The sequence below is a fragment of the Leucoraja erinacea genome, chromosome 6 (assembly GCF_028641065.1).
Source record: "Leucoraja erinacea ecotype New England chromosome 6, Leri_hhj_1, whole genome shotgun sequence".
NCBI classification, from domain to species: domain Eukaryota; kingdom Metazoa; phylum Chordata; class Chondrichthyes; order Rajiformes; family Rajidae; genus Leucoraja; species Leucoraja erinaceus.
Genome location: NC_073382.1, coordinates 72,060,651 through 72,085,585, shown reverse-complemented (window position 1 = coordinate 72,085,585; position 24,935 = coordinate 72,060,651). Strand labels below are relative to the sequence as shown.

The 24,935-nt window shown below is 46.9% G+C and overlaps 2 protein-coding genes across 2 annotated transcripts in view; one reads left to right on the top strand and one right to left on the bottom strand.

Annotated features, from left to right (window-relative positions):
* The window catches only part of ercc5 (excision repair cross-complementation group 5), a 33,999-nt gene extending 25,866 nt beyond the window's left edge, over positions 1 to 8,133 (bottom strand). The window contains exon 1 of the mRNA XM_055637375.1: positions 7,987 to 8,133. The gene's annotated coding sequence lies outside the window, so the exon portion shown is untranslated. The remainder of the gene's footprint in view (positions 1 to 7,986) is intronic.
* An 808-nt stretch (positions 8,134 to 8,941) lies between these two features.
* zgc:172121 (uncharacterized protein LOC337599 homolog) overlaps positions 8,942 to 24,935 on the top strand; it is a 35,033-nt gene continuing 19,039 nt past the window's right edge. Inside the window, 3 exon segments of the mRNA XM_055637379.1 lie at positions 8,942 to 8,951; positions 18,341 to 18,408; positions 20,647 to 20,819. Of these exon segments, the coding sequence (XP_055493354.1) occupies positions 18,365 to 18,408; positions 20,647 to 20,819 (217 nt within the window). The 5' untranslated portion in view covers positions 8,942 to 8,951; positions 18,341 to 18,364.

Sequence of the window (24,935 nt, the reverse complement as noted above, 5' to 3'; positions counted from 1 at the left end):
AGCGGCCAATCGGGGAGCGGCTTCTGGTGGTCCTGACGTCTCTCAGCTCCTGTCCAGGGGGATGGCCGGAGACGTCAGGACCAACAGGAACCCGCTCCCCGATGCGCTGCTACAGTGACAAGTGGCTGTTCGCCCACAGCCCGAGCTGCGCCCCCTCATCCGCAACCCGGGTTCCTCTGGAGTTGGAGCGGGGCTGGGCTAGAGTTGCTGCTGGCTGTGAGTCTATGGGATCTCCGTGCTTGCAGTCGGTGTCCCGTTGGTCCTGACGTCTCCGGTCACCCCCCTGGAATGGAGCTGAGACTGGGAACTGTACCGCCCTTGCCCCCTCCCTCTGCAACTGCAAACAACCCCACAGTTCCCAGTCTCAGCTCCTGCACAAGGGGGTCGCCGGAGACGTCACAGCCCGAGCCATCAGCTTCTGTCCCTACGGGGACAGCGCAGAGCGTGTTCCTCTGGAATTGGAGCGGGGCTGGGCTGCTGCTGGCTGTGGGTCTCTGGGTTCTCCGTGCTTGCAGTGGGCCTGGGGGTCGGTGTCCCGTTGGTCCTGACGTCTCCGGTGACTGGCACTAGCTCCGACGTGAAGACAGTGCAAAGCCCCCGCGCCGGTGCAATGCGCGGGGAGCTGGAGAGGGGAGGGAAGGGGTCACACACATGGCCGGGAAGCAGAGGGGTGTAGGTGGGGTGGAACTGAAGGGAGCGACAATTTGCTGCTGCCCGCTGAGTTAAAAAAGTTCCCACAGTGTATCGTGAGTCTACCGTGGGAACTTTTTAACTCAGCGGGCAGGTAGCAGCATATTGTCAATTATTAACCCTCCCGCGCAATATACCCTCACCTTCTCTTTTATGAATGGGGCTTTAGTTCCCCTTTCTTCGAGGACCGACCGGAGGTTCCGCTGTCACCTCTGCGGGCCGCCCTCGGTGAACGTTTTCAAGGACCTTTCTTCAAGGACTGAAAAAATGTCGCTATTCGGAGGTTTTCGTTATTTGGATCTTCGGATAAAAGGTTGTGCACCTGTAATAAATTGATCTTGAACAATTATCACATAACTATTTAAATGCATTTGGTATAGCAGACATGAAAAGTTAATTAAAAAAAATATCGCAGGTGCTTTGAGAAGTGCTTTAAAAATATGATGAACTACAATTTAAATGGCCCTATCCCCAATTTAAAAACTCACATTCTGAGCAAGCATCATTCAAAAAGATTCTTCATAAAAGTTGCTTGTTTTGTAAGCATTCATCGGCGTATTAAAAAATTGACTAGCTGGTTTGTGGGCTCTGGATAGCTCTACATTATCACCAACTGACCGTACAGGGAGCTGAATTGCAAACATTTACAATATTCTGAGCACAGATATTTTTTCTTTAATTCTTTGACAAGATGTCCATGGTCTAAACACTTTAGTAAAAGTCTCTAACCATTTACTTTGTCATGCATTGTCTGCTTGCATGTAGTAACCTCCAATGAATCTGTCAACCTTAATTAATCCCTCATCATGGTACAAATACCAAAACCCAGGAGCTCCGGAGAATCAACATTCTACAAATCAGAATATACCGTGTTTGACATGAAGATATGCAAATGCATTCATTCCAAGTGTTGGTTCCCCACACACCTGTATCATTGCAGCAGGGCACCATGCATTCCAAGCAAAAACAAAAGAAAACAGGAGGCCAGGCCATATCTGTGGAGGGATATGGACAAATGATGTTCTTGAGATTGGTCGAGTAAGGGGGAGAAAGCATGGTAAAGAGAAGTGAGGTGATGGAGTGGGAAATAAACTGGCATAAGTGGGTTCAAGTGAGCAGGATTATTTGGCAGCAGGATGAAAATGGATACAAAAGGATATAAAGGACATTTATTATCACATACACCAATTAATGTAGTGAAATTTGACTTGCCATTGCAGCACACAAATAAAGATAAGACACAACATCATTGAATTTAACAGTAAACGTAAAAAGATCCCCCCACTATGGTTCCCACTGTGGGGGAAGGCATCAAATGTCCAGCCCCGTCCCCTGTTCACCAATAGTCGGGCCTATTGAGGCCTCCGCAGTCGCCTCTATGGTAGCCCGATGCTTCAGACCCTCTCGCAGGATGGTGAAGCTCTGGTGTCGGGTGAACGCTCTCAGCGGCTTGGAATGTCTGGAGTGACCGCTTCCTCACCGGAGACCATGGCTCCCGAAGAACACGGGCCGCGCTGGTCAGAGCTCCGACTCTGGCGACCTCGTCGTGAGATCCCAGGCTCCGCGGTGTTTAAAGCTCAGCGCTGCCCGCGGCTGGAAGCTCCACAGACCGCAGCTCCGCGATGTTGGAGTCGGCGGTCTCAGCACTCCGGAGCTTACCGCACGGCGACCCGGGTAAGGCATCGCCCACTCCACCATGGTGCCTCAGCGCTGCGCCGCCACCGAAGCTGGCCGGTCCCGGCAGGAAACGCCGCTCCAGACTGTTGGTAGGCCACGAGGAAGGGGCGAAAAGCCGCATCTCCGACAAGGTAGGGACTGAGAAAAATAGTTTCCCCCCCCCCCCCCCCCCCCCCCCCCCCCCCCCATCTCATGTTAATTGAGTATATCCAGTTTGGACTGGCATTATAGACAATAGGCGCAGGAGTAGGCCATTCGACCCTTCAAGCCAGCGCCACCATTCAATGTGATCATGGCTGATCATCCACAATCAGTACCCCATTCCCGCCTTCTCTCCATATTCCTTAACTCCGCTATCCCTAAGAGTATCTAACTTTCTCTTGAAAGCATCCAGAGAACCAGCCTCCACTGCCCTCTGAGACAGAGAATTCCACACACTCACAACTCTCTGTGTGAAAAAGTTTTTCCTCATCTAGGTTCTAAATGGCTTACACTTATTCTTAAACTATGGCCCCTGTTCTGGAATCCCCCAACATTGGGAACATGTTTCCTGTCTCTAGCATGTTCAAACCTTAATAACCTTATACGTTTCAATAAGATCCCCTCTCTTCCAACTTTTCTAGAGTATGCAAGCCCAGCCGCTCCAATCTATCAACATATGACAGTCCCGCCATCCCGGGAATTAACCTTGTAAACCTGCGCTGCACTCCCTCAATAGCAAGTATGTCCTTCCTCAAGTTTGGAGAACAAAACTGCACACAATACTCCAGGTCTGGTCTCACTAGGGCCCTGTACAAATGCAGGAGGACCTCTTTGCTTCTATACTCAACTTCTCTTGCTATGAAGGCCAACATGCCATTCACCTTCTTCACTGCCTGCTGTACCAGCATGCTTACTTTCAGTGACTGATGAACAAGGAGCCCCTGATCCCGTTATACTTCCCCTTTTCCCAACTTGACACATTTAGATAATAATCTACCTGCTTTTGTCACCAAATTGGATAACCTCACATTTATTCACATTAAACAGCATCTGTCATGCATCTGCCCACTCACCCAACCTGTCCAAGTCACCCCGCATCCTCCTCACAGTTCACACTGCCACCCAGCTTTGTGTTGTCTGCAAATTTGCTAATGTTACTTTCAATCCCTTCATCCAAATCATTTATATATTGTACATAGCTGCGGTCCCAGCACCGAGCCTTGCGGTACCCCACTACTCACTGCCTGCCATTCTAAAAGGGACCCGTTAATTCCTACCCTTCGTTTCCTGTCTGCCAACCAATTTTCTATCCATGTCAGCACTCTACCCCCAATACCATGTGCTCTAATTTTGCCCACTAATCTCCTATGTGGGACCTTATCAAATGCTTTCTGAAAGTCCAGGTACACCACATCCACTGGCTCTCCGTTGTCCATTATCCTGGTTACGTCCTCAAAACATTCCAGAAGATTAGTCAAGCATGATTTCCCTTTTGTAAATTCATGCTGACTCAGACCGATCCCGCAACTGCTATCCAAATGTGCCGCTATTTCATCTTTTATTATTGACTCCAGCATCTCCACCACCGATGTCAGGCTAACTGGTCCATAATTCCCTGTTTTCTCTCTGCCGCCCTTCTTAAAAAGTGGAATAACTTTAGCTACCCTCCAATCCACAGGATCTGATCCTGAATCTATAGAACATTGGAAAATGATCACCAATGTGTCCACGATTTCTAGAGCCACTTCCTTAAGTACTCTGGGATGCAGACCATCAGGCCCTGGGGATTTATCAGCCTTCAGTCCCATCAGTCTACCCAACACCATTTCCTACTTAATGTGCAGGAGGATGCTAGGGGGCTGCAAGGTGACTTGGATAGGCTGGGTGAGTGGGCAAATGCATGGCAGATGCAGTATAATGTGGTTAAATGTGAGGTTATCCACTTTGGTGGCAAAAACAGGAAAGTAGACTATTATCTGAATGGTGGCCGATTAGGAAAAGGGGAGATGCAATGAGACCTGGGTGTCATGGTACACTAGTCATTGAAAGTAGGCATGCAGGTGCAGCAGGCAGTGAAGAAAGCGAATGGTATGTCAGCATTCATAGCCAAAAGGATTTGAGTATAGGAGCCGGGAGATTCTACTGCAGTTGTACTGGGTCTTGGTGAGACCACACCTGGAGTATTGCATACAGTTTTGGTCTCCTAATCTGAGGAAATGCATTCTTGCCATAGAGGGGGTACAGAGAAGGTTCACCAGACTGATTCCAGGGATGTCAGGACATTCATATGAAGAAAGACTGGATAGACTCGGCTTGTACTCGCTAGAATTTAGAAGATTGAGGGGGGATCTTATAGAAATTTACAAAATTCTTAAGGGGTTGGACAGGCTAGATGCAGGAAGATTGTTCCCGATATTGGGGAAGTCCAGAACAAGGGGTCACAGTTTAAGGATAAGGGGAAAATCTTTTAGGTCCTAGATGAGAAAAACATTTTTCACACAGAGAGTGGTGAATCTCTGGAATTCTCTGCCACAGAAGGTAGTTGAGGCAGTTCATTGGCTATATTTAGATATGACCCTTGTGTCTAAAGGGATCAGGGGGGTATGGAGAGAAGGCAGGTACAGGATACTGAGTTGGATGATCAGCCACGATCATATTGAATGGCGGGGCAGGCTCGAAGGGCCGAATGGCCTACTCCTGCACCTATTTTCTTTGTTTCTATGTGAATTCCATTCAGTTCCTCCAACCCTATGTCCTCTGGCCACTAGTACACCTGGGAGATTGTTTGGGTCTTCCCTAGTGAAGACAGATCAAAAGTACGTGTTCAACTCGTCTGTTATTTCCTTGTTCCCCATAATAAATTCACCCTTTTCAGTCTTCAAGGGTCCAACTTTGACCTTAACTAGTTTTTTCCTCCACATACCTAAATAATCTTTTACTATCCTCCTTTATATTCTTGGCTAGCTTACCTTCGTACCACATCTTTTCTCCCCGTATTGCCTTTTTAGTTATCTTCGGTTGCTCTTTAAAAGTTACCCAATCCTCTGGCATCCCGCTCATCTTTGCTATGTTATATTTCTTCTTTTTTATTTTTATACTTTCCCTGACTTCCCTTGTCAGCCACAATCAGCCCTTACTCCCGTTGGGATCTTTCTTCCTCTTTGGAATGAACCCATCCTGCACCTTCTGTGTTACTCCCACAAATACCTGCCATTGTTGTTCCACTGTCATCCCTGCTGGGGTATCTTTCCAATCAATTTTGGCTAACGCCTCCTTCATGGCTCTAGTCCCCTTTGCTCAACTGTAATACCGACACCTCCGATTTACCCTTCTCCCTCTCAAATTGTAGCTTTAAACTTATCATATTATGGTCACTACCTCCTAATGGCTCCTTTACCTCGAGTTCCCTTATCAAAACCGATTCATTACACAACACTAAATCCAGAATTGCCTTCTCCTTGGTAGGCTCCAGTACACGCTGCTCTAAGAATCCATCACAGAGGCATTCCACAAACTCCCTTTCTTGGGGTCCAGTTCCAACCTGATTTTCCCAATCTACCTGCATGTTGAAATCTCCCATAACAACCGAAGAATTACCTTTGCGACATGCCAATTTTAACTCTTGATTTAACTACCAACCTATATCCAGGCTACTGTTTGGGGGCCTGTAGATAACTCCCATTAGGGTCTTCTTACCCTTACAATTCATCAGTTCTATCCATACTAAATCTACATCTCCTGATTCTAAGTCGCCCCTCGCAAGGGACTGAATTTAATTCCCCAACAACAGAGCTACCCCACCGCCTCTGCCCACCTGTCTGTCTTTTCAATAGGACGTATACCCTTGAATGGTCAGTTCCCAGCCCTGGTCCTCTTGCAGCCATGTCTCTGTAATTCCCACAACATCATTCTTGCCAATTTCTAACTGAGCCTCAACCTCATCCACTTTATTTCTTATACTTTGCGCATTCATATACAACACTTTAAATTTGGTATTCACCTCCCCTCTCACAACGGTCACTACTGGCCCTGACCTTACTCTCTTATCCCTTCTCGAACATTCCTTCCCATTAATTCAGGAGTCCTTTGTAACTCTTCCTGTACTCACTTCCACTTTAACTCCATCTTTATACTCCCAATTTGTCAATCCCTCCACCCCACTATTTAGTTTAAATCCACACATGTAGCACCAGCAAACCTGCTCGTCAGAACGTCGGTCCCCCTCCAGTTAAGGTGTAACCCGTCCCTTTTGTACAGGTCACCCCTATCCCAGAAGAGATCCCAGCGGTCTATAAAGCTAAATCCTTGCTCCCTGCACCAGGGGGAAATCTAGTACAAGATGACAGAATTTTTAAATTTGGAGTTAGGCCCTTCAAGATTAAAATCAGGTAGTGTATTCTCCACATAAAAAGTGAAACAATGAAAAGACATGCTGAAATGTTTTGACAACAGATGTGAAAGTGATTTGTGTGGACAGTGATACTCCCAGGGACCAGTAGGACTGTTTCTAAGTTCCATATTATTCATTGTAAACAATTTAGGGTGAAGCTGAAAGACACAAAGTAGTCTGAACATTAGAATGGTAGGGTACAGAAGGATATTACACAGGGTCACCAGAGACTGCAAATACTGGAATCATGAGCAAAACAAAACTGATGCAGGAATTCTGCGGTGTCAAACAGGATTTGTGGAGGGAAATGGACAGAGGTTATTTTGGGTTGGAACCCTACTTCAAGATTAGAGTAAAGGAAGATAACTGGTAGGAAGAGGTGAAGTGATGGGGTGGGACAAGAGGTGGATAGTGATAGTTGGAACCAAGTAAGGGGGGGGGGGGGGGGGGGGGGGGGGGGGGGTTGATAGGTGATGGAAGAGAAGGATGGAGATGGTCATAAAGGTTAGAGGTGAAAGAGTGGAAGACAAAGGGCTGCAGATGGTAGAATCTGATAAGAAAGGAAGGCAAGGAGTTAAATGCAGAATCAGAGGGAGGGTAGATGGGATTGCGGAGGGAGGCGATATGGTTCTCACTTCTGACCCTTTGCTCCCACTCCCATCTCGAGCCTTGACACTGGATTTGGCTATCTGAAGCTTATATTATTAATATCATAACAATTTCTACCACTACTGAGCCCATGTTTTGCTTCTCTGTTCAATCCATTAATCTTTACTCTATCCTATAGCACGATTGCCTCTGTTACTTCATCTCCTGCCTCCAACAATATCGCAACTTGTCGTAAAACTGTTTTTAAAACTCAGATCGTTAGTGTTTCTGATGTTAACTAGCAGGTCAGCACTATCCTTGGCATAAACCAGCATCTGCGGCTCTTTATTTCTCCAGTGATGCTGCCTGACCCGCAGTTACTCCAGTACTTTGTGTCTATCGTGCAGGAAGGAACTGCAGATGCTAGTTTACATCACAGGTGATAGACGTAAAAAGACAGACACGTCTCGTCACCTATACCTCTCCAGAGATACTGCCTGTCCCGCTGAGTTACTCCAGCATCTTGTGCCTATCTTTCTTTGGGCCTGAAACATTAACAGGTCCATTCTGCACCGCTGCTGCTGCTCAACGTGTTGAACAATCCTCTGACATCGCTCTCCCACCGTGCCAGATGCACCTGGTCCGCTCCATGAACTTACAGATTGCCTTCTATATCGCCATATCCCCGGCAGCGACAGACAGCGGCAGTAACACGGCTTTCCCCTTCAGCAGAGCAGGAACCGCCAACATGTCGGCGGCCGGGAAACATCGACCTCAACCGGTCGCTCCGGCGCAGTACAACGTGGGCCCGGTCCCGCCCACAAGCCCGTGGCTGATTGGTCAGCCCCGCCCCGGCCCCTCCCCCCCCCCCCCAGCCAGCGGTCTATTGGCTGCGCGGGCTGTCAGTCAGGCGCGGGAATGGCCGCCGCGGGTTGAGGTGTTGATAGTTGACGGCGGCCTGGCCACCGAGCTCGAGGCGGCGGGGCTGCAGCTACAGGTACAGGTGGGGGGGGCAGCTACAGCTACAGGGGGGGGCGGGGGGGCAGCTACAGGTACAGGTGGGGGTGGGGACACCAGGTACAGGGGCGGGGCAGCACCAGGTACAGGTGGGGGCGGGGCTGCAGCTACAGGTACAGGGGGGGGGGGGGACAACAGGTGGGGGCAACAGGTGGGGGCAGCTACAGGTACAGGTGGGGGCACCAGGCGGGGCTGCAGCTACAGGTACAGGTGGGGGGGGGGGCTGCAGGTGGGGGCTACAGGTACAGGTGGGGGCGGGGGCAGCCAGGTACAGGTGGGGGCACCAGGTACAGGTGGGGGCGGGGGGCACCAGCTACAGGTGGGGGGGCGGGGGCACCAGCAATAGGCGGGGGGGTGGGGGGCAACAGGTACAGGTGGGGGGGGGGCTGCAGCTACAGGTACAGGTGGGGGCTGCGGTTACATGGTGTGGGCGGGGCTACAGATGGGGGCGGGGTACAGGTGGGGGCGGGGACAACAGGTGGGGGCGGCGGCAACAGGTGGGGGTGGGGACACCAGTACATGTGGGGGCGGGGGCTGCAGCTACAGGTACAGGTGGGGCGGGGCTGCAGCTACAGGTGGGGACACCAGGTGGGGGCTGCAGCTACAGGTACAGGTGGGGCACCAGGCTGCGGCTACAGGTACAGGTGGGGGCTGTGGCTACAGGGGAGGCGGCGGCAACAGGGGGGGGCGGGGGCGGGGGTACAGGTACAGGTGGGAGCTGCGGTTACAGGGGGGGCTGTGGGGACAGGTGCATCGCGGCAACAGGTGGGGGCGGGGACTGCATCGGCAGGCAGGTGGGGGCTACGGGGGCTGCAGTTAAGCTAGGGGGCGGGCGAGAGCGGCGGCTACATGTGGGAGAGGCGGTGGAGATTACAGTGGATTGCCATCTTGTAGGAAGGGACTGGCGCTTTATATAATCCCCCCCCCCCTCCCCCTCCCCCCATGAACCCTAACCTCGGAGAGCTTCGCCCCAAAACGCCACCCATTCCTTCTCTCCAGAGATACTGCCTGACCCGCTGAGTTACTCCAGTATTTTGTGCCTTATCTTCAGTTTAAACCGCATCTGCAGTTCCTCCATACAGGGCTGCCAACATTGGGTGAGAGTTGTGAATGAGAGATAGTGAGAGACCAAGCCCGAGGGAGTGTAGCAACCGAGGACAAGGGTGTTGGACGGGGGTGTCCCCCCTCCCATTGGTATGGAGCTTGTGCATTTTTCAGCTTGAAATTGTGCAATCTGGTGCATATTGTAGCGAGTCTTTTAACTTACTGGGAAGTTTTAACTTACTGGGAAGAGGAGCGCCGGTCCTGTGCGCTGGAGCAGAGTCGGAGTCGAGCAGAGGCCGAGCTTTGCGTGGGTTGGACGGGGACCCCGAGCGAGCGTCGTCTCGAGGACCCGAGTGAGGCTGCCGGCGGGCGTGGACCCGAGAACCCGGAGCGAGGTGGCGGGAAGGCTTCGACCCAAGGACCCGAGCGAGGCGAGTGCTGTGTGCAGGACATGCCTCTGCAGAGCTCAGCATTTTATACCAAATGTTGTTGATTTTTGTTCATTTTAATAGCAAAGTGGACTTTTTAACAAGTGAAAACGTGAATATTGTTATTTATATTGTTAGATAGAAGTTTAGGTGGACATTTTTAGCTGAATTTTAACTTCGTTTTTATTCGCGAAACTTTGCGGTATTTTTTTTAACCTTGTTTATAAAGTGGCGGGAAAAACGGCAGCCATCTTGGATTTTCATTACCACTGCGCCTGGATACAGCAGTGGTGTGGACTACAAGCAGTATTCATTGGCGGACATTGTGGGACAGCATAAAGCGGAGTGGCTTCTTGATTTCATTATTATTGATTGAATCGCTGAGATACACTGTAGTGCAACACAACTAAGTATGGCCATACTATGCAGCATCGGAAGCATACCGTTGTTATGCCTGTTTGTGAGACAACAAATTCAACCATTGGAAACAAACTCTACAGATGACCAACAAATGTTTTTTCATAGAGGGTTCTCACACTTAATCCTGAGAGAAGATTGCATGAGATACGCATCAATTTACATCAACAGTTACAGACTCTTGTCTAAACCAGCAATATGTATGACTATTGAACTGAAGCCGAAGAAACGCATTGGGTTTCTCATTACTTTGCTGTTATCTGGGGATGTTAGTCTAAACCCTGGGCCTTCAAACTGTGGGAGCTGTAATAAGCTGGTAACAAAACACAGAAGAAAACTTAATACATTCCATCATAATCTATGCATTTATGTCAAATGTACTGACGTGACTATCAAGGAATATATGAATATTACAAAGCAGAATCTTTTATGGAAATGCACAAACTGTAAACCTGAAGCATGTGGGGTGTGCAATGAGATGGTAACTAGCCAGCACAAGGGTATAGAATGCGATGGATGTCAAAGATGGATACATGTTGCATGAGGTGGAGTGGATGATGTAACATACAGCAGCTTTGAAGGGAAACATTGTGTCTGGATATGTCCAATATGTGAAATTATGAACATTTCTGATACATAGTTTAATTCATCATTTGAAAGTAATACATCAAACCTTTTTTTTATCCTGAATGATGATGATGGAGGTGACCCGTTTATTGGTAATATAACACCCCCTAAACCTCGTAGAGCTCCAAAGATAGTTAAAAACAAGTTAACAAAATGTAAAGGCTGGAACTCACTAAAAATTATGGTGGTAAATTTTCAGAGCATTAGGAATAAAACCTCTGAAGTCAAGGTACTTTTGGATCAGTATAATCCTGATATTGTACAAGGGACAGAAACTTGGATTTCACAGGACATTAATAGTGATGAGATTTTACCGGATACATATGATGTCTAACGAAGGGACAGATGGGACGGAATTCATGGTGGCATCTTAATAGCATGTAAAAAAGGTATTATTATGATTCGTAAAGAAGAGTTTGAAGTAGATAGTGAATTAATGTGGAACCAAATTGAATTGAAAGGACGACGCCCACTTTTAATAGGTACTGCTTATAAGCCCAGACATGATGACAAACAGTTTGTAAGTGAACGTGAAAATTCATTTGAGAAAATATGCAATAAAGGCAAGTGATACAATATAGCACTTTCAGGTGACTTTAATCAGCCTTATATTAATTGGGAAGACTCAATAATAGTGCAGGAGCAATCTGCATCCAAGGATACAGCTGAACTACTACTGGGGGCTGCAATGGGTTTTGGCCTGAACCAACAGGTTAATAAACCAACAAGAAGAGGTAACATTTTAGACTTGGTATTCACAAATAATACCAGTCTTGTTCAAGGTACGAAGGTGGAAGCAGGTGTGAGCGACCATGACATAGTTATTGTTCACCTGGATCTGACAGCCAAGTGGAAATGACAACCTAGGAAAAAATACTACATACGGCGGAAAGCAAACGAGGAACTGATCAATGTAGACCTGGATGCTTTACGGGATCATTATCTCTCAATGGGTAATGCTTCTATTCAGTAGGATGGGACACACAGAGTGGGACACTGTTGAAACTGTAATAAAGCAGATTATGGACAGACATATTCCAAAAAAGGCAGCAGCCAAACCAAATACCCTACCCTGGTTCACCAGACATCACCACAGACTCAGACGAAAGAAACAGAGGGCATACAATAAAGCAAAGAAGACACGAGACAAAGAAGATTGGGATTCCTTTGTAAATTGCCAGAAGGAATAAAGGAAAGCTCTGAACAAAGCCGAACAAGACTTTGTGTCAAACAACCTTACCACAGCAATGAAAGAAAACGTCAAGCAATTTTGGTCTTATATGAAACGTTTGGGTAACGGAGAGAAGGAAGTTGCAGACCTCATGGTGAACAACACAGTTGTAAGTGACGGGAAAGGGAAGGCCGAAGCACTTAATGCTCAATTCACCAGTGTATTTATGAGGGAAAACAAGTCATACATTTCATCGATGGGAACCAGTAACATACAGGATATCCCTGAACTAGTGATCTATGAGGCAGGAGTACTAACACAACCACAGAACCTAATGCCAAACAAAGCAGCAGGCCCTGATCAGTTGCCACCATGGTTTCTAAAGATGTTCACATCAAAAATAGCACCTATACTGACAGATTTATTCCAGTCCTCAATTGATTGTGGGTCACTACCACAACAGTGGAAGGAAGCAAGCATCTGCAATATTTAAGAAGGACAATAAGGCTGCGCCTGAGAATTACAGACCAGTTTCACTGACCAGTGTTACATGTAAGATCATGGAACACATCATACACTCTCACATCATGGACCATTTCGAAAAGAATGGGATACTCACAACATGGCTTCAGAGCAAAACATTCAACGGAAACACAACTTATTCAGATTCAATTATGACATTACAAGGGCATTAGATAAGGGGAAATCTATACATATGGCAATCCTGGACTTTTCAAAAGCATCCGATAAAGTTCCTCATGAAAGGCTGCTAGATTACTTTGATTACTACGGCATCAGAAATGGTCTACATAACTTTCCCAATATTTAACTGAAGGAAATAATGGATTATCGGGGCTGTAATGAAAGTGCTAATAGTCAATTCTAAAATGGAGTCGTTCTTCTACAAAAGCATGATCTAGTAGAACAAAAGAATGGCTTGGTGCCAAGCCTGATTATATTATAAAAGTAAATTATATGGAACACAATATGGAGGACAGGTTGTCTTTTCAATAAAGACATTAAGAAGGCAACCTGCGTAATAACATGTCAAGGCCATAAAGAAGCCAAGATTGAAAAAAAATAGCTGATGCTCTGGAGATAAGTAATAACTTGTCATTGGATGAGCTTGATTTGGACCCAGCTTTCCTTATATTGTGAAAGGCTACATAATCTTTCAGTCATGCCATATTCAGACTTGGTAGGAGTGTTTTATTGATAAGAAAAATGTATAATTGTGCTAACTTTCCTTTGTTCTGTGAGTGGGAGCCCGAGAAGCACTGAGTAACGTTTGTGCTCATTGCAGATCTTTAACACTCCCATCTGACGAATCAATTAAAGATTGATGAAATGATGACATTACAAGGGCATTAGACAAGGGGAAAGATTGAGAAACATGGTTTACTTTTAACAGTTTTTGTTGCTATCTGCTTTTTAAGAAACAAACTTTGACAGTGTGTTGTGACAGACAGCCTGATGCCTTGCATTTCATTTTAATATTACACTTATCCCATCCCCCTGGATATTCCGGATTAATAAATTAAGGTTTTGTCAACTAATTACAAATCAGGCTAATTACAAATCAATAACATTAGCCAACTCCGAAACACGAAGCGCTGAGCATTGGGATGCAGACATCACCGACAACTGGCCTCAGTTCCCCGCTCACATCTGGCAGTGCTCTCCTTCTGAACCAGGGGCCGCAAAGTGTTTTTGAAAGTGGGGGGCTGAGCGATTACTGATCATTGGCCTTGGGGGTACCTGGCGAGGGAGTGGAGCAACCGAGTGGGGGGAGGGTATGGGAGGGGGTGCCCCTCCTCCTACGGTAGGAACGTTTTGAAATTTGATGTATTAAAATCATGTTTTAGTGCATTGTAGAAGTATGATTTCAAGGTTTTTTGTTTGAAGTATTTTTAAGGGGTAACTTTTTCCACACAAGGAGTGGTGGGTGTATGGAACAAGCTGCCAGAGGAGGTAGTTGAGGCAGGGACTATCCCAACTTTTGAGAAACAGTTAGACTGATACATGGATAGGACAGGTTTGGAGTGAGATGGACTAAAAGCAGGTAGTGTAGCTGGGAAATGTTGGTGGGTGTGGGCAAGTTGGGACGGGCCAGTTTTCACACTGTATCACTATGACTACATTATACCACTACCATGCATGAATGCTTCAAAATCAAGTGGTCGAGTTTTATTGCCATACTAGACCAAGTGCAGGCCCGTTGGGTCTGTTCTCGCAATGCGTGGTTGCAAGGGGGGGGGGGGCGGCCTGACGTCATCGCGCAACGCCACGCGCTTGGCGTACGCCGTCAAGACGCTGCGTACGACGTCGAGACGATGCATATGGCATCTAGACGCTGCGTACGCCCATCGCGACGCTGCGTACACCCTCAATGCACCTGCAGGCCGACATTCCGTTGATGCCACCCGCCACCCGACCCGCTGGGCTGGAGAACGCCAGATAAGCCCCGGGGCTGGAGACCATCAGCAGAGCCGCGGGGCTGAAGACCGCCTGCGGAGTAACGCAGACGCGGAGCAACGGAGCGGCAGAACACCAGCGCGCACCAAGCCAGCTCGGCCCACCAGAAGCACCAACAGACGGCGACGGGTACGAAAACACCGCCGGGGACGCAGAGGTGGGTTAAAGGCCAGGTTAGAGCTAGCCCCACACAGGGCAGCGATTCCTAGCCTTTTCCTCGCCAACGTGCGCTCACTGGCAAACAAAATGGATGAACTCCGGCTAAGGATCACCTCCCACAACCGGATCAAGGATTGCAACATCTTGATCTTCACTGAAACTTGGCTCAACACTGACGTTCCTGACAGCGCCATCCAGCTATCGGGGCGTCATTTACTCCGAGCGGACAGGACATAAGACTCTGGTAAGACCAGAGGGGGGGGTCTGTGCATTTATGTAAACAAAGCATGGTGCACGGACTCCACCATCATCGAGAGTCACTGCTCAGCTAACCTTGAGTTCCTCTTGGTTAGATGCAGACCGTTCTATCTGCCCAGAGAGTTCACCTCCACTATTGTGACTGCAGCCTATATGCCTCCTGATGCTAATGCCAAGCTTGCAATGAAAGAGCTGCATACTGCCATTAGCAAACAACAGACGCACAACCCCGAGGCAGCCTTCATTGTTGCGGGTGACTTCAATCACTCCAACCTGAAGACTGTACTCCCCAAATTCCACCAACATGTATCCTTCCCCACTAGAGTAGACAAGACACTGGACAAAGTCTACACCAACATGGCTGAAGCTTACAAAGCAATCCCCCTCCCCCACCTTGGTCAGTCTGATCATGTCTCATTGTTCCTGCTCCCTAAGTACTCCCCACTCATCAGACGGGTTAAACCAACTGTAAGGACAGTTAAAGTCTGGTCAGAGGAAGCGGACTTCACACTTCAGCAGTGTTTTGGAAACACTGACTGGAAGGCGTTTGCAGCCCAGGCCACCCTTGACTCTCACACGGACATTGATTCCTACACTGGATCCCTATCAGTTTGCCTACTGCAAGAACAGGAGTACGGAGGATGCCATCTCAACGGCACTTCACTCCGCCCTCTCCCACCTCGACAACAGAGACACTTACGTAAGAATGCTGTTCATCGATTACAGCTCAGCATTCAACACCGTTATTCCATCAAAACTGATCACCAAACTCGGTAACCTGGGCATCGACCCCTCCCTCTGCAACTGGATACTGGACTTTCTAACCAACAGACCCCAGTCCGTGAGGTTAGACAAGCACACCTCTTCAACCCTCACCCTGAACACCGGCGTTCCTCAGGGCTGTGTGCTGAGCCCCCTCCTCTACTCCCTCTTCACCTATGACTGCACACCTGTACATGGTACTAACACCATCATCAAGTATGCAGATGATACAACGGTGATTGGCCTCATCAGCAACAACGATGAGCTGGCCTACAGGGAGGAGGTCCAGCACTTAGCAGCATGGTGCGCTGACAACAACCTGGCCCTTAACTCCAAGAAGACCAAGGAGCTCATTGTAGACTTCAGGAAGTCCAGAGGCGGCACGCACACCCCCATCCACATTAACGGGACAGAGGTGGAACGTGTTTCTAGCTTCAGGTTCCTGGGAGTCAACATCTCCGATGACCTCTCTTGGACCCACAATACCTCTACTCTGATCAAGAAGGCTAATCAGCGTCTCTTCTCTCCTGAGGAGACTGAAGAAGGTCCATCTGTCTCCTCAGATCCTGGTGAACTTCTACCGCTGCACCATCGAGAGCATCCTTACCAACTGCATCACAGTATGGTATGGCAACTGCTCTGTCTCCGACCGGAAGGCATTGCAGAGGGTGGTGATAATTGCCCAACGCATCACCAGTTCCACGCTCCCCTCCATTGAGTCTGTCCAAAGCAAGCGCTGTCTGCGGAGGGCGCTCAGCATCGCCAAGGACTGCTCTCACCCCAACCATGGACTGTTTACCCTCCTACCATCCAGGAGGCGCTACAGGTCTCTCCGTTGCCGAACCAGCAGGTCGAGGAACAGCTTCTTTCCGGCCGCTGTCACTCTACTCAACAACGTACCTCGGTGACTGCCAATCACCACACCCCCCCCCCCCGGACAGTTATTATTTTTTGTTCAAATCGTTTGCTATGTCGCTCTTCAAGGGAGATGCTAAATGCATTTTGTTGTCTCTGTACTGTACACTGACAATGACAATTAAAATTGAATCTGAATCTGATGCGCTGGATTTTCGGACAGTGCAAGCCCGCGGGGACGGCGAAAAGCAGCGGGGGACCAGCCGATCAGTTTCTTCCGCCAGCATGACAGAGCCGGGCGGGGGGGAATTCTCTGCCTTCTGTGGCAGAGAATTCCACAGATTCACAACTTTCTGGGTGAAGAAAGTTTGTCCTCATCTCAGTCCTAAATGGCCTACCCCTTATTCTTAAACTGTGACCCCTGGTTCTGAACTTCCCCATCACCGGGAAAAATTTTCCTGCAGTTACAGTAAGTGAAAATCTAGCAGGCCAACAGGATGCTTTCTCCAACCACCCCCAATTGAAGGCCACTATCTTCCACCACTTCTACCCAGTGCTAGCACCTACTTCCAGCAGCCCAGTCCTCCAGCCGAGCTGCAGCCTGGTCCATGCCAGTCACCTGGTCGAATTTGGCACAGAGACTCTCACGGCAGTGGCGCAACGCTTCCGACAAACACCCGGGATTCTTGCACTGAGGCTGCTCCCTGGCCGGAGCTGCAACGAGCGGCTCGCCAGCCCTGCAAACACTAGCCAGCCCCGGCTCCCCATCCACATCTGCCCCCGCATCTCCACCCCTGGCTCTCCAACACCTACGGCCCATGCAATGGATATCAGTTTTGAAATTCTCGTTGATCACAGAATTTCTCACAACAGAGTGTGAGAAAGTCTGTGATCAGCGTGAGAGCGTGACAATTTGGCGAAATGCATGATTCTCACGCTCAATGCGTGAGAGTTGGCAGCTCTGTCCCTACTCACTTAAACTCCCCCTCCCATTCCCACACTGATCTTTTTGTCCTGGGCCTCTCCACTGTCAGAGTGAGGCCCAACGCAAATTGGAGGAACAACATCTCATATTTTGCTTGGGCAGTTTACACCACAGCAGTCTGAATATTGATTCCCCTAACTTCAAGTAATCCTTGCTTTCTCTCTCCATCTCACCCTACCCTTGTTCTCTGACCAGTGTGACTGTCGATTTAATTTTATGTTTTTATGCTTCGTTGTCACCTTCCCCCAGCTAACAATGATCTATTCTACATTTTCCTTGATCTATGTCCCGTTTGATGTCTCGTTTTCACACCTTACCCTTCCATATTGCAATTTCATGTGGTCTTGGGCATAGCTGTTCCCAAATCAAGCTATGATACACCATGACAGTATGGTTTCTATGGTGCATGTGTGGGGTTTTGTAAAAGTCATTGGAGGCATGCATAATTTCCTAAGTCTCCTAAGGAAGTAGAGGCATTGGTGTGTGTGCCTTCCTGGCTGTTGCACAACAGTGTGGTTGGTGCATGACAGATCATTGGTAATGCTGTGACCTCCTCTGCATTAATGAGACTATTAATGTACATGGTAATAAAGCTACAGTTGGATCTCACTGTTATGTCCCAGCCATTCATCTATAACCCTATTTATAGGACAGAAGTCCTATGTTCCTTATATGCGGGTTAAGGGCTGGGCAGTCAGATTTTGGCAGATGACTTTAATCATATCAAAGTGAATTTGATTGTATTCCATTCTTAGCACCGCAAAGATTGTTCTTCAAAATTGCACTTTAATAATTAATGTTTTTATCTGTAATAGGGAGATCCATTATGGAGTTCCAGAATGTTGCAAACAAATCCACAAGCTATCAAAAATGTCCATGCAAGGTAATTGAAGCAGCAATTTTTCTATTTTTGTTTTGAAATTTTACTTTTTCTTCAATGGTTAAAAATGAACAACTGAATATAGTTGTGGAGAATGTCAGAAACATGGCATGAGCAAGGCACTGGCAAGGCAAGCACGGCTCTGTACAGGTATTCACTGTAACTGCTTGCGATGTAAGAGGTTGAAGAAGACTTGCTAACTCCTTTCTCTTTTTTACACACACATTTGAAAGGGAAATATACAAAATAACATTTAAACTAGGATAATACTGAGTTTAGTGCGATAAAACAGAGATCAATTATAACGCTGAATAGTACATGCTCAATGTTATGAACATTGAGATGGTGTGTATAATATTGTGTGCATTAAGAGTTCATGAAAGGTGTTTTTCTAATTCCCCTGTCCCACTTAGGAAACCTGAACGGAAACCTCTGGAGACTTTACGCCCCACCCAAGGTTTCCGTACGGTTGCAGGTGATTGCCAGAGGTTGCAGGTAGTGGAAGCAGGTAGGGAGACTAACAAAAACCTCTGGGAACCTCCAGGAACCGCACGGAAACTTTGGGTGGGGCGCAAAGTCTCCAGAGGTTTCCGTTCAGGTTTCCTAAGTGGGACAGGGGCTTTACACCACTTTTGTATTTGAGACTGTGATAGTTATAGTGATCAGTCTGAAGAAGGGTTTCGACCCAAAACGTTCCCTATTTCCTTCGCTCCAGAGATGCTGCTGCACCCGCTGAGTTTCTCCAGCATTTTTGTGTACCTAGGGATAGTTATAAATTTGGTTGGATTGCATACATGTATTTAACCTGTATCTTAACACCTGGATAATAGATAAAAACTGAAGGTCTATACTTATTCTTTTGCCCTGGAAATAGTTAAAGCGGTTTCACAATAATTTATTTGGCTATTAAACTAATAGGTTTCCATTTGACCTGGTGGAATACTGCATTAACAGATATTATGCATTACATTCTCATTCAGGCTTGTAGAAAGCAGAGGGTTGTGTACAACAGTGAACTTTAGAGCAAGCAGGACATGAAAAATATTAAAGCCTAACAATGCAGTATTGCATGAGTTGGATGCAAAAACAGTGACACTATTTCGCAGCCCATGTTAAAAATGCTGTAAAGCAAAGGGACTAAATAAATGTTCAAGATCAAATCTTGCACCATGTATAAAGCTATGTATTGGGGGCACTCGTGGACATTTTTCATCATGTTGAAAAATCTTCACGAGTCTTCCCGTGCTTACCTGCCGTTAGCGAGTCTTCCCTGTATCCTCAAATGAAGATAAACGAGCCAGTACCTTCAGCAGCCATGCATGCCCAGGACACCCCCACCACTGTGTTTCACAGATGAGGTGGAATGCTTTGGATCTTGGGCAGTTCCTTCTCTCCTCATACTTTGCTCTTGCCATAACTCTGATATGTTAATCTTTGTCCTATCTGTCCTCAAGACCCTTTTCCAGAACTGTGGTTACTATTTTAGGTACTTCTTCGCAAACTGTAACCTGGCCATCCTATTTTTGCAACTAACCAGTGGTTTGCATCTTGCAGTGTAGCCTCTGTATTTCTGTTCATAAAGTCTTCTGCGGACAGTGGTCATTGACAAATCCACACCTGACTCCTGAAGAGTGTTTCTGATCTGTCGGACAGGTGTTTTGGGGGGGGGGGGTTCATTATTATAGAGATAATTATTTTGTCATCAGCTGTGGAGGTCTTCCTTGGCCTGCCAGTCCCTTTGTGATTAGTAAGCTCACCAGTGCTCTCTTCTTAATTATGTTCCATACAGTTGATTGTGGTAAACCTAATTTTTGGTTGATGTCTCTAACAGTTTTATTCTTGTTTCTCAGTCTCATAATGGCTTCTTTGACTTTCATTGGCACAAGTTTGGTACACATGTTGATAAACAGCAATAAAAGTTTCCAAATGTGATGGAAAGACTGGAGGAAAGGCTGGAGGAAAGATGTGGGGAGGAAGAAAGGACAGGGCTCCTCATTGATCCTGTACTGATCCCCTCATTCAACCTGTAGTGATCGCCCATTCATCCTGCACAGACCCTCCAAAAGTTGGGATAGTCCCATTGAAGACACCACCAGTAGGGTATTAAAAGACAAAAATCCAAAGTAATATTTGATCCCACTTTCCCAGAAGGTTCTATTTATTAAATAAGTTATTATTAAATGATAGCTCAGTTTACTTTGGGGGATAAAATCTATTTCTAATGCATTATTTTGTTTCTAGTTACCTTTCTTGTGGAGCTGATGTCATCATCACAGCCACATACCAGGGGAGTGTGGCAGGATTTATGAAGTATCTTGGTTTGACGTCAGAAAAAGCTGACCAGCTCTTGCAGTCAGGAGTACAACTTGCCAAAGAGGCTGTTACTGCATTTCTCTCAGAATCCAGAAGTTCAGGTGCAGTATTTTCTTTTAAATTTGGCATATATTCAAGCTTGAAAGGGTTCAGAAAAGATTTACGAAGATGTTGCTAGGACAAGATGGTGTGAGCTATAGGGAGAGGTTTAGTAGGCTGGGTCTCTATTCCATGGAGCGTAGGAGGATGAGGGGAGATCTTATATAAGTATACAAAATCGTGAGAGGAATAGATTGGGTGGATGCAGAGTCTTTTACCCAGGGTAGGGGAATCGAGGACCAGAGGACATAGATTCAAGGTGAAGGGGAAAAGATTTAATAGGAATCAGAGGGGTAACTTTTTCACACACAGGGTGGTGGGTGTATGGAACAAGCTGCCAGAGGAGGTAGTTGAGGCTGGGATTATCCCATCGTTTAAGAAACAGTTGGACAGGTACATGGATAGGACAGGTTTGGAGGGTTATTGACCAAGCACAGGCAAGTGGGACTAGGGTAGCTGGGACATTGTTGGTCGGTATGGGCGAGTTGGGCCGAAGGGCCTGTTTCCACACTGTATTACTGTATGACGATATTGTATCAGTTTTTGTATCCGTTTTTAGATATGTTTTTTAATATCAAGATAATATTATACAATTGATTGTGTAGAAGTTTTGTAAATATTTTTATCAAGCTGATTAATTAAAGTTTATAAGTAAATAGGAAATACAGTTTTTAGAATAACACCTTTAAGGCCTATACAGAGTTCAGTTTTAATATCTCTTACTAAAGCAGAAATAGTAGTTCATAACACTTTATTTTTTATCAAGATGTTAAGGAGTGAAGCATTACTGGTGTCCACCCCTTGATTGTTTTACAGGATGTGAGAATTACTGGAAAAGTGAGGATTTATTCCAAAAATATATTATTCATTAAATACACTGCACTGCAATCACAACTGGCTGTAATCCTCATTCAGTGTACCATACAATTCAATAAATTCACTTGTATGCTGACATTAATGTTTCATTCCCCAAACATTTCATGAGTGAAATGTGTGAAAGATGGTTAAACAGGCCGCAGTTATTCAGTGTCCAGACGTAGGAGCACCCCATACAGTGGTCTTTTCTCACAGTCTTTATGTGTATGTACAAATCTTTGGTGCATATCCAGACTGTCCGCCGATGCCTTAGATTAGAATATGCCAGTTAGTAGCACTACACTTAATCTGCCAGTGCATCTTATTGCACTAGAAAACCAACAAGTTGCAAGCAGACTAAACGCATCCGTCCCCATGTTGACGATCTTATAGCATTTGCCATTGTTTGCAACAAGGGAATAGCCTGTAGAACACATATTTCTGTCTAATGCTGTCACCTGAGATGAATCTCCACAAAGTGCACTGCATCCCTTTGTGGACCCTTTTAGCAAAATCACAGTCCACAAGAAGGTGGATGACCATCTTATCCATACCTCTACCCAGGTTATGTCCATGTTCTGTATGAAGGATCTGACAGAAAAGGCCCTTCTCTCCACCAGCCAAGCGAGGTTGGTGCTTGTTTGGGAGTTCTGGTGCAGAGGCAGTATGCCAAATGATTTTGACAATGAGTTTCTTGGGGAAACCATTCAATAGAATCCATTGTCTCCTTCTCCCACAGGGGCCCTCCATAACATATCATGCGGATCACTGTGTCATTCATGTGATCAAAGGTGATTTTCTACAGAAATATTAGCAGTCTCGGGTGATATGGCACACTCAGGCTGAATATAAATACTCTGTGATAATGAAACACAGACACGTAGAGTATGACACATAAAGTTTGCATGCTCAAAGTAATTGATGGAGCCAAAGACAAAGATGGCTAACAGGATTAGTGTTGCATTGGTTTAATTTCCTCCACCCTCTTTTCTCTTATGACCTATACATTATAAGTGGATGATCACAATCCATTTTGGATCCAAACCAAAATGGAAAATGGTTCCAATGCCTGCCACCGAGCGGGGCATTGGCCATACCTGTGCCATATATTGCAACACGGAGTGCGCCTGCATCTGATGACCAGGTTCCTTTCTACCATTGAGAAGAAATGTTGCTCTCAGTTTCCCAACTTTTGTTTCACATTGGCTTTTCACTGCAGCCCCTTCTTACTACGTGCCGTGGTTCCGCAGAACTGGATTCCCAAACGTGTTAAGCAATTCAACGTGACAGTGAGAGGATAGATTAGACCAGTTGCCAAAAGACGTGGTCTTGCATTTGCTGGTATATTTAAACTAGTTACAGATACTGAAGAAGGGTGTTGACCCAAAATGTCACCCATTCCCTCTCTCCAGAGATGCTACCTCTTTTTGTGTCTATCCGGTTTAAACCAGCATCTGATTTAATCAGATACTGATCAATTGGCAGTCCAACAGTAGGTATGAGCAGAATATATCAACATAGCATTTGTACAGGGAGGCTTTGACTTGAGTGCCCCTGCTGCCTGGCATTGTCAACTCTTTTATGCCTGTATCCTTTCTGATGAATAGCAAAAGACTCGTTAGAACAACAAAAAGATGAAAGAGGGCAGCTTCCTAGCCAACCTAATAGCATTTACAATTGCTTTGTCCACTTGCTCAATTGCAGCTCCTGTCAAGAACAGAACTCACTATCAAAACATGGAGGGGACGGGGGACACAATTTTTGGCGGCCACGTGCGCATGCGCACGCTCATGCGCATGCGCGAGGCTTCGGAGGCTCAATCCAACGCTAAAAACGGCGATTTTAAAATCGGGATCACAAAGACTTGTTGGGGATGTCCCCCACCTCTCAAAACATGGGGGGGACGTGTCCCCTCTGGCCCCCCCGGGTTTTCCGCCCCAGCTCTTGTCAACGAACAGTAGCTGATATCTGACCTCTTTCCTCTTTTCCCTTCTGCTGAGATGAGAATAATGACGTACCTCATGAATTCTGATCTGTGACCGATGGGTAGCACTGTGGTACAACAGTTACATATCCAATTGACCTTGATATCTGGCTTACTTGGCTATTTTAAGGGGTGGTTTAAGATTCAATCACATTACCAGTTCAGAGACTCATGGTGTTCTCTTTGGGTAAATTTGTACATTTATTTCCTTGAAAGGGTAGCGGGGTCTTTTACAAGAATTGGAATTTTATGATCTGCATCAGTAATGCCGGAAATTACTTAATTGATTGAATTTGAATGCACTGCTGCCATGAGGGGATTTGATTTAAATTATCTGCAATTCATGTCACTGGATCATCAACATTGTAGTGTTGTTGCCATATTCTATACTTCACTATTTCCCATGTGATCATCTCCGGTCCAAGATGGCGGCGCGCACGGTCGCAGCGGCTCACAGCTCCCGGACTCGGTGCTCTTTTTTGTTGTTTGTGTACGTTGTGTTGTCCGTGTACGTCTTTGCAGTCGGTTCTGCGAACACCCGCTACACCCGCTACTCCCGACAGAACCTCGTGGATATCGGGGATATCGGTGACCAGCGTCAGTCTGCGGTTTCGGGTGTCTTCCATCGCAAGTATAACATCCCGGGCGACATAGCAAGACCACCGGGGTCCCCGTGGATTGTTGTCGGGTCTAGGAGGCGGCGCAGACGGAGGAGGGAGAGGAAGCAGAAGCGAGGCCGCAGGTCTGGAGCTTTGCTAAGGCTAAGGAATCGACCACACAAGCCACCTCTACCGAGCCTGTATCTCTCCAACGCCAGATCCCTGGTTCACAAAATGGATGACCTGGAAGTACAACTCGCCGGAAATCGATATGTCCGCGACTGCTGTGTTATGATCATCACCGAAACCTGGCTTCACCCGGGGATACCTGATGCTAGCATGCAGCTAGCAGGTCGCTTTCTGCTCCGCGGGGGACAGGACTATGGACTCCGGTAAGAGCAGGGGAGGGGGTCTCTGTATATACGTGCATGAGAATTGGTGCAACAACGGGACAATCATAGCCAATCATTGTTCCCCTGACCTCGAGTACATGTCTGTAAGATGCCGGCCTTTTTTTCTACCGAGAGAACTAACAGTCGTGATTGTCACGGCTGTGTATATTCCACCTGACGCCAATGTAAACAAGGCGCTCTCTCTCCTGCTGAACACCATTAACGAACAGCAGCGGGATCACCCCGAAGGTGTTCACATAATCGCAGGGGACTTTAATAAGGCCAACT